Source organism: Pteropus alecto, unplaced genomic scaffold, assembly GCF_000325575.1.
Source record: "Pteropus alecto unplaced genomic scaffold, ASM32557v1 scaffold400, whole genome shotgun sequence".
NCBI classification, from domain to species: Eukaryota; Metazoa; Chordata; class Mammalia; order Chiroptera; family Pteropodidae; genus Pteropus; species Pteropus alecto.
In genome coordinates this window covers 287,297-296,738 of record NW_006430045.1, presented here as the reverse complement: position 1 = coordinate 296,738, position 9,442 = coordinate 287,297, and the positions used below count along the sequence as shown (strand labels likewise).

Sequence of the window (9,442 nt, the reverse complement as noted above, 5' to 3'; positions counted from 1 at the left end):
CCAGGAGCTGGTAAGAGGTGACCCCTCCTGGGAGCATGATCTCCTGTGGGACAGAGAAGGGGCAGGTCAGGGGAGAGAGAGGTTGAGCCCTATCAGGAGAGACAGAGGCAGAGACAGCCTCTGGAATGGAACCCAGGGAAAGGAGTCAGTCAATGGGGCAGGAGTGTGGGCACCTGGGTCTGTCCACCAGGGGTGTCGTAGGTGAGCAGGTAGCCAGTTGGAGGGACTTGGGGCTCAATCCAAGTGAGCCGGGCCGTGCGGGGAGTCACTTCCTTGGCCTCCAAGTCTCGGGGGCCCTCTAACCCTGGGAGAGGAAGGGGGAAGAGAAGATGGAGATGAGGCCCTTCTTGGCTACCTTGCACTTCCCCACCCCTGTCCCACACAGCTCACAGGAGGTACCTGTGATGAAGGTGATGCTAGCTGGAGAGGTGACGTTGGGGCCCCGAAGGCCATGCACGGTCGCTGTGTAGTTGGTGTGGAGCATGAGGTCGTGCAGGGGGTAGTCCACAGCACTGCCTGGGGCTGAGGCCTGTAGAAGGGGGGCTAGGAGTGGGAGTCAGGCATCAGCATCTGCCACCTCCCTGCCCTGTGGGAGCCCAGCCTGCCCTCTGCTCTCCCCACTCTGAACTAGTCCCATCCAGAGGCCTCAGCCCTGCTTACCCCCAGGGGCTGTGACCTTGACATCATATGTGTCCACAGGAGCCTGAGGGGGTTTCCAGTGCAGCAAGGCGGTTCCCTCCGTCAAGTTCAGTGCGCGCAGTTGGGTGGGGCCATCAGGAACTGGGAGAAGGGAGGGGATTCAGAGCTGTTCCTTACTGCTCCCCTCGGCCCTCACCTTCCCAAATTCTGCTGGGCTTCTTGTCTGCAACTGGAGCCTCCAATACCCCCATCCCCTCTCCATTCACTGTCAGCTCCCACCCACACCCTGCCCGGGTCCCAGTTCATCTAACCTGTGGTGAGGAAGCCTGTGAGAGGCTCACTCTCCTCAAAGCCTCGGACAGAGACCACAGTCACCTCATAGTGAGCACCTGGGATCAGCCCCTTGAGCTTCTGGGTCCGGGCTCGGCCATCTACCTGCACGCTCTGTGGCTCCCCTGAAAACACGATGGGCTTGGGAGGTTGCCCAGGGAAGTCAGGAGGAGCTGCAGGACAGACAGAGTAGAGGGCTCAGGAGAAATGAGAGCCAATGAGGTCATGGGCAAAAAGGTGTCACCTCCATGCGCCAGCTGGTAGGAAACTTTGAAGCTGTCCACTCTGGATGGTGGGGGCATCCAGCTGACCTTGGCTGAGGTCTCCCCGATTTCGCTGAATTGGAGATCACGGGGGCTCTCCAGAACTAAGGAGGGGGGTGTACCAAATAATAACGGTAAGGGCCTAGAGCAGAGAGGCTCTTGTCCCAGGATTCCCACCCCTCCTTCTCCTGGGGCCCTACTGGCTTCAGACATGCTTGCCACTACTCCTTTCCTCCAGACACAGACATGGAAGTTGCTCTGTAGATTCCCCCAAGCCCTCCACCACTTACCAGCCTCCCCTCTGGCCGAGGCACTAGCTTCCGTCCCATGCTGCCACTTTGGGGCAGCATGGATATGTGCCCAGTCGGGGGCCTTACCTGGGCTGAGGGTACGGGCGGTGCCCTGGATGCTGTCGGCCTTGTGGGGCCCACGCAGACCATACAATGTAAAGCTGTACAGGGTCCCAGGACGCAGGTCCCGGAGCGCAGCTGAGTGCCGAGTCCCTGGCACTGTCAGCTCCCTCTGCAACAGAGGCCGGGGATGTGGCTCCAAAGTACTTGATGATGGGACTCCATAGCGGAGCAGGAAGGAGTCAAAGGCCCCAGGTGGGGCCTCCCAGTTGAGTCGTAGAGAACTGGTGGTCACATCAGTCACAGACAGCTGGGACAGGCGGGGCCCTGGCTCCCCTGGGGTCTGACCAGCAGGAGCTGACCCTACACAGAGTGGGTGGGAGAGAAGAGTTTGGAGACAGAAGCACACCAACTTGATGACGTGGGGCAGGTCCCTTCAGCCACCCCACCCTAGCCCCCACTTCCTCATCTATAAAATGAAACTAATGACAGGCTGGCACCCACAGGAAGACCCATAGTGAGAACATATACGTGTAGAGCCAAGAGCTGCTTAACTACCTCTTCCTCCCTCCATGGTACACTCCTCATGTTCTTTCATTGTGGTCGCCACATCTGGGCACCCCGTTCGCCCTTCCCAGTCCCAGATTAGAGGCAGGTGAGGCTAAGATGAAGGGCTTGGTGGTACCTGTGGTGCCCTTGGCTGAGACAGGTCCCAGGCGCTTCCCTTCATGGAGGCCATAGAGGGAGAACTTGTAGAGGGTGCTGGGCTCCAGGCCTGACACGATGACCTTGTTCTGGTCCCCACCCACGAGCAAGGCCTGGGGCTGCCCATTTGTGTCCCAGTACTGGACCACAAAGGAATCAAAGGGGCCCCGGGCCACGGTCCATGAGAGGTGCAGGGAGTCTGGGGTTCTGTCAGTCACTGCCAGCTCCCCCAGGCGGGGTCCTTCGGAGGCCTCAGGGGCCTCTGTGGCAGGGTGCCAGGGGGCTGGAGTGTCCTCTTCTGGGACTGTGTGGGAGAAGCACAGGGAAGAGGCTGAGAGGGTATGTGTGCGCACGCGCCCTCGAATGCAGCAGGGTGCCTCCCCTCACTCTGTTGTACTCTCCAAAGAGGGGGTTTTGGGTTGGCCCAAGGCTGAGGTGGGGACTTTACTGGTCCTGGCCACGAAAGCCAGGTGGAGAGAAGAGAGGAACTGAAGCTCTTCTAGCATCTTCCTTCTCTTGAATCTACCACATCCCTGGTTTGGCGGTGATTCCTGCCACCCTGGACCTCCCTAAGTGCCAACACTGTGGCCCCATGACTCCTTTGTGGGCTCCTTTGAAGTGCCTGAATCCTGTGCTGCTTCCCTTTCTTCACCCTAGTGTCTCATTACATCCCCGTTGATGTCTGCACAGGCCATACTCCCTCCTCATCCCCTGGATGCCTGTGCTGATGGCCTGAGGCAGAACTAACTAGGTCACTCCCTGAGTTCGGGCATGTGGTTCCCCCTTCTGAGAAGAGCTGAGAATGGAATTGGCTGGTAAATGAGGGAGGGGCAAATTGGGCTCCGTGGGGCTGATGTGAGCTGGGTGTTAGCACCTCCAGAGGAGGAGCCCATTCTGTCAATGCAGCCACTTCTCTTGGTTTCTATGCCCTTGCTGTTTTGTTTTCCAGTAATTTTCCATTTGAGAAAAGGCTCCTGACTCATCCACGGGAGGGGGTTAACCCCTATCTGGGCAAGGCCACCCTGCAGGGATGTAAGTGCTGCCCCAGTGGGGTGATGAGGAGTAGCCTGCAGTCCTGGGGCAGGGCTGGGGTTGGGAGATGGAGGACCACTGCCAGGGCCTTTCCTTGCTGCTTGTCCTGGCTCCTGCTTTTGACTGACCCCTGGATCGCCATCAGAGCTGGCCCACTGTGCCTTCCTCCTAGGCCCTAGGCGGGCTCCCCACATCTCCACTCACTTCTGCCGGTCCCTTCATCTTTAGCCCAAAGGCATGAGGAAACTTACTCAGGTCAGCTTGCTAGGGCCATGTAGGACAGCCTCTCACTCACCTGTCACTCCCAGGGCAGAAACGGGGCCCAGGCGCTGTCCTCCTATGAATCCATAGAGCAGAAACTTATATTTCCTGCCGGGCTCCAGGCCTTCTACGGTGACCTCCCGCTGGTCTGCAGCCATGGACATTGCCTGGGGCTGCCCGTTTGTGTCCCTGTACTGGATCACAAAGGAGTCAATGGGGCCCTGGGCCACCGTCCATGAGAGGTGCAGGGAGTCTGGGGTCTCATCTGTCACCATCAGCTCCCCTAGGCGGGATGGAGGCTGCCACTCCTTCTCTGGGGGAGCTGTGGGGAGAGTGGAGGAAGAAAGTCTTAATCAAGAGCTGCCTTTACCTCAGCCTGGCAACTTTTGGGAGGCCTGAGGGTCTAGGAAAGTGTCGCTGAAGTGTGACTTCAAGGACAGTCACCTGAGGAGATAGACAGTTCTGCTCCAGTCCTGTCTTGTAGGAAGGAGGGTGTGTAGCCTGGTCTCCTCCTCCAGAGCCCACCGCCCAACTCTTTCCTGCCCTCAATCCCTCCCCGCTGTGACCACGGTGCAGGAAATGCATAAAAGATCACATGAGAAGTGCTGCCTGGGGGTGCTGAGAAGGGCCTCAGTTTCTCCCTCACCCCCAGTCCTCTGAGCAGGGATGTGGCTGGAGCTGAGAAAGGTTCCCAGAGGGTATCTGAATTGTCAGGGAGATGCCCCCAAATAGTAAGAGCCAGGCTGGGCAGCTAGTCAAGCTCACAGGCTGCCATTGCCTGGCCATAACCTCCCCCTTGTTCTCTGTCAGCCTGGGCCCTCTTCCCATCCACTTCCCCAGCCCCAACACCCTTGGGCCAGGGCAGCTGAGTGAGGAAGGGTGTGGGGAGAAGCCCGGGGCAGAGCTGGAAGAATAAAGGACAGAAAAGAATACAAAAGAGACCTGCCAAGGGTGGATGATGACTGATGAGAGTTAGAGGAGAAGCCTGTTTCCAGTCCCTATAATGAGGGCTCAGGGAAGAGAATCTGGACTCTGAGGGCGCTGGGCCCCAACTGGCCATGTGCCCCTTCCTTGTCTGGCTAGAGTGACTCATGGTCCTGGGAGTGGGGTAAGGGTCAGTGACCCACCTCCACCCTGTCCTTGTGGGGCTGAGTCATGGGCACAATGACACCAGATTTTCCACAGTCTTCTTCCAGCCAAACTCTCCCGTACTTTCCACCTCTTGCCACAGAGTTAGGACAAAGAGAGGAGGATGTGAACATTTATTGAGTGCCAGTTGATACTATTCATAACCATTATGCAGATGTGGAAACTGAGCTTCAAGGGAAAGAAGGGGCTTGTCCATGGCCACACAGCTGGTAATCGGAATTTGAACACAAGTCTGCTTGGCTCTGAAGCCTGGGTTCTTTTTGTTGTATTGTCAGTCAGTGAATGAAGGAAATAATGCAAATAAAATGCTCAGGACAGTGCTTGGCATGCAATAGGGACTCAATAAATGTTTGCTTTTGGTATTATGATTGTCATGCAAAGGCTGAAGGCAGAAGAATAACCTTTATAAGAAGGCCACAAGGCCAGCTCTGGGCTCAGAAAAGAGACAGCTTTGGAAAAGGTGGGAGGCAGCGCTGGGGCTCACCCATGGTACCCTCAGCAGAGATGGGGCCCAGCTGCTTCCTGCGTCCTAGCCCATAAAGCAGGAACTTGCACTTCCTGTTGGGCTCCAGGCCACAGATGGTGACCTCACGCTGGTCTGCAGCCTCAGGTACCACCTGGGGCTGCCCAGCCCTATCCTTGTACTGGACCACAAAGGAGTTGAATGTGCCCTGGGGGACCGTCCACAAGAGGCCCACAGAGTCCTGGGTCACTCTGTCACTGTCAGCTCCCCCAGGAGAGGAGAAAGTTTTGTGTCTGGGACTGGAAAAGAGAGAGAGGTTCATGGAGAGTGACAGAAACGGTGATAGAAGCAGACAGTTTCCTCGGGGCTCTGGGAACTGGTTCTGGGGTGACCGGGTCACATATCAGGAAGGGGGAGGCAGAGGAGTAGGGATAAAAAAAGAAGAGCCAGGGAAGAAGGCAAGTGTCCCTCGGGATATAGGAGGAATAGGAAGGATGAGAATGAGGGGTAAAGGGGAAGCTCAGGACTGAGTTTCACTGGACCCAGTAAATAAATGGGTCTGGAGTGGGGAGCACTAAAAATGAAACTCCAACTGTCACCACAAGGGGACGAAAGACTGTCAAAGGCTCCAGGGGCAAAGGTGGCCTCTGGCCCTCCTTCGAGGAGCTTTGCATCTGCAGAGAGTGGGCCATGCCTTTTCACACCCAGAGACCGAAGAGTAAGAACTGTCTCCACCTACAGGCACTGCCTGGGGCTGCCCCTGTGCATCCCTGCACTGGAAGGAGTCGAAGGGGCCCTGGGCCACTGTCCATGAGAGGTGCGCTGTGTTAGAGGTCACAGCTGCCACAGTCAGCTCCTCCACGTGGGGTGTCACACCACTGGGGCTCTGTGGACAGGGAGGCTGGAACAGAGCAAAGGAAGCTGAGGGGTCAATGGCAGGCTATGAAGTAGTAAGTGATTAATGGGTCTCAGGCATTGTGTAAGCACTCACAAATAGTGCACTTATCCTCACAACATGTGAAGTAGGTACCATTGTGAGGGCATACAAAGGATAAGAAACATTAGCATAATCATGAATCAGTTCTTTCAGAGCAGGATTCAACCCAGAGAACCTGGTTCTACAGCCATGTCCAAGCCACTAAAATGCCCAAAAAGAGAGCCTGAGGAGCCACATAAGAATAATTTAGCAGTTAGAGGTTCCAGGCCATGAAGAAAGGAAGAAATCTAAAACGTATGATGTACAGGCTCCATACGCACCTGACCCTGAAAACAGTCTCACCAGTCCTTCCTCAGTGGAAGGACAAGGCAGGATCATTAGCATCACATAAGAAGTGAGAGAATCAGGAGGCCCATATATAAGGAGTGATCCAAAGAGAAAGCAAGAGAGGAGCAGAGGGAAACAACCTCCGCCACCCTCACTCACCAGTCACGCCCACGGTGGACACGGGGCCCACACGCCGACCCCCGTGCAGGCCGTACAGGTGCATCTTGTACTTGCGGCCCGGCTCCAGGCCCCGCACGGCGACCTCGCTCTCCTCACCCCCAACACGCACCACCTGGGGCCGCCCGTCCCTGTCCTTGTACTGGATGGTGAAGGAGTCGAAGTGGCCCTGGGGGACGGTCCAGGAGAGGCTCAGCGAGTCTGGGGAAGATCCTGTCACTGTCAGGTCCCCCAGGAGGGGCTCCTCGGGGGACTCCGGGGCCTCCGTGCTGGGCTCCTTGGGGCTGGGGGTCTCCTCCACCTCTGTGGGGAAGGGGGTCTCTTCATCTATAGCTGAGAAACACAGACACAGAGAGGGTGAGGCAGGGTCTGTAGATATGTCCTCAAATTTTAGGTGAAGGATGAAGCCATGGTGATGACTGGGGGCCCTTAGGTCACTTCAGGAAGTCCCTATTTGGAGCTGGGTGGTCCAGTTCAACTGTCTTCTCAAAAATGTGCCCAGAGCCTCGAGGTCATACGTGTGGGACCCTGAGCAGCCACCAGCACAGCTCACGGAGGCCCTTCTCTGCCCAGGGAGACCCAGCTATCATCAGGGAACCCCAGCAGAGAGGCACAAAGGACACCGTGGCTCAGCCTCCAGCAGAAGGGACCCCTGTACCCTGCTCACCCAGCAGAGAGAGTGTGATCCTCCTGCAGGCTCCCACCCTGGGGCTTCCACCGTCCACTCACCTGTCACCCCGATGGCAGACACAGGGCCCTGGCGTTGGCCGTCATGGAAGCCGTACAGGTTCATCTTGTACTTGTGGTCTGGCTCCAGGCCCGAGATGGTGACCTCGTTTTCGTGCCCTGGCACCCGCACCACCTTGGGCTGCCCATCTCCGTTCTTGTACTGGACCAAGAAGTGGTCAAACTGGCCCTCAGGGACGGTCCAGGAGAGGTGCAAGGAGTCGGGGGTGGCATCCATCACATTCACCTCTCCCAAGTGTGGCTTCAAAGAAGGGCTGGCAGGGGCTTCCTCTTCAGGGACTGGAAAGAGATGCAAACAGATGCAATCCTGTTGCCAGAAGGGGTTGCTGAGACTACAGGTTTCCTAGATTCAGGCCAGAAAGGTGGGGGACAGCTCCGGGCCTGACGTAAGGTCCATTGCTGGTTATGATCATCAAAGTCTTTCTGTGACCTCCTTGTGGTCCATCTAACATGCTAGCTGCCTGCCTCCGAGTCTTTGCACTAACTGTTCCTTCTGCCCGTGTGCTCTTTCCCCGGATGTCCACATGGCTCATGTCCATGCTTTCTTTAATTCTTTGTTCAAATGCCACCTTCTCTTTGGGGCCTTCCCTGATCACCTATTTAAATTCCAATTGTCCCAACTGTAACTTACCCTCCTTATTTAGACCAAATTATAGCACCCAATTGTAAAATGATAATTATGAAACAATCAGGAAACTGTAGCACTATCTGGATACTTGGGGATATTAAGGAATGACTGTTCATTTTAAAGGTATACCAATTATAGTATGGTTATTTTTAAATAGTCATTTTAAAGAGAGGAGTATACTTAAACACCTAGTGATGAAATATAGTGTTTGGAATTAGTTTAAAAACGTTGCGATGGTCTACTACTTGTGGTCCATCCACAAGTAATACTGTTTGGCTATAAAAAGGAATGAAGTACTGCTACATGCTACAAAATGGATGAACCTAAAAAATGTGCTTTGTGAATGAAGCCAGACATAAAAGAACATATATTGCTTGATTCCACTTATATAGTATGTCCAGAAACAGCAGATCTACAGAGACTAAAGTAGATTAGGGTGGCCTGGGGCTGGGTGTTGGAAAGGGTCTAGACATGAGGTTTCTTCTTGGGGTGATGGAAAAGTTCTAAATCAAGATAATCGTGAAGGATGCGCAACTCCGTAAATATACTAAAAATTGATGAGTTGTATATTGAAACAGGTGAATTTTATGGTATGTAAATTATGCTTTAATAAAGCGGTTAAAAAAATAATTCTATGGGAAAGGGCAGGCAGTAAGTAGAGTGTGGGTGAGCCAGATCTGGCAAGAGTTAATATTTGATTGAAACAGGGTGATGGATACATAGGAGTTCATTACACTATTCTTTCTCTTTGTAAATTAGTTTGCATTTCATATAATATTTGTTGAGTGTATTAATATTTCAAGGCATATGTGCCTACCCACAATAAAATTTCCTTCCCAGGAAAAGCAGAGAGCCATAAAGTCAGGATGTTACTGCCTTCAAGTCCTCAAAACAAGGGCCTCTCTCAGATGGACCAGGCACTTCCCTATGACCTGCTTTTCCTGCCGCTGTACCACGCCTGACCTCAGATGGTAAGTGGACACAGAAGGTCAGAAATTGAGGTCTTAGGGTATCCAGTGGAGGAGACTCGGGAGACACTACTAATGAGATCTTACTGGAGCCCAACCTTGGGGCCCTTGAACCCTCACTCACCTGTCAAGCCCATGGTGGACACAGGGCCAACACGCTGACCCCCGTGCAGGCCGTACAGGTGCATCTTGTACTTGCGGCCCGGCTCCAGGCCCCGCACGGCGACCTCGCTCTCCTCACCCCCAACACGCACCACCTGGGGCCGCCCTTCCCTGTCCTTGTACTGGATGGTGAAGGAGTCGAAGTGGCCCTGGGGGACGGTCCAGGAGAGGCTCAGCGAGTCTGGGGAGGACCCCGTCACAGTCAGGGCTCCCAGGAGGGGCTCCGTGGGGGACTCCGGGGCCTCCGTGCTGGGCTCCTTGGGGCTGGGGGTCTCCTCCACCTCCGTGGGGCAGGGGGGCTCTT

General features: G+C 55.1%; 1 protein-coding gene across 1 annotated transcript in view; it reads right to left on the bottom strand.

Annotated features, from left to right (window-relative positions):
* Positions 1-9,442, bottom strand: part of TNXB (tenascin XB) — a 75,221-nt gene that overhangs the window by 2,117 nt on the left and 63,662 nt on the right. The window contains 15 exon segments of the mRNA XM_025046003.1: positions 3-43; positions 174-304; positions 400-543; positions 661-780; positions 951-1,094; positions 1,214-1,336; positions 1,610-1,945; positions 2,268-2,591; positions 3,615-3,902; positions 5,214-5,441; positions 5,444-5,574; positions 5,897-6,113; positions 6,616-6,936; positions 7,363-7,659; positions 9,101-9,439. Of these exon segments, the coding sequence (XP_024901771.1) occupies positions 3-43; positions 174-304; positions 400-543; positions 661-780; positions 951-1,094; positions 1,214-1,336; positions 1,610-1,945; positions 2,268-2,591; positions 3,615-3,902; positions 5,214-5,441; positions 5,444-5,574; positions 5,897-6,113; positions 6,616-6,936; positions 7,363-7,659; positions 9,101-9,439 (3,184 nt within the window).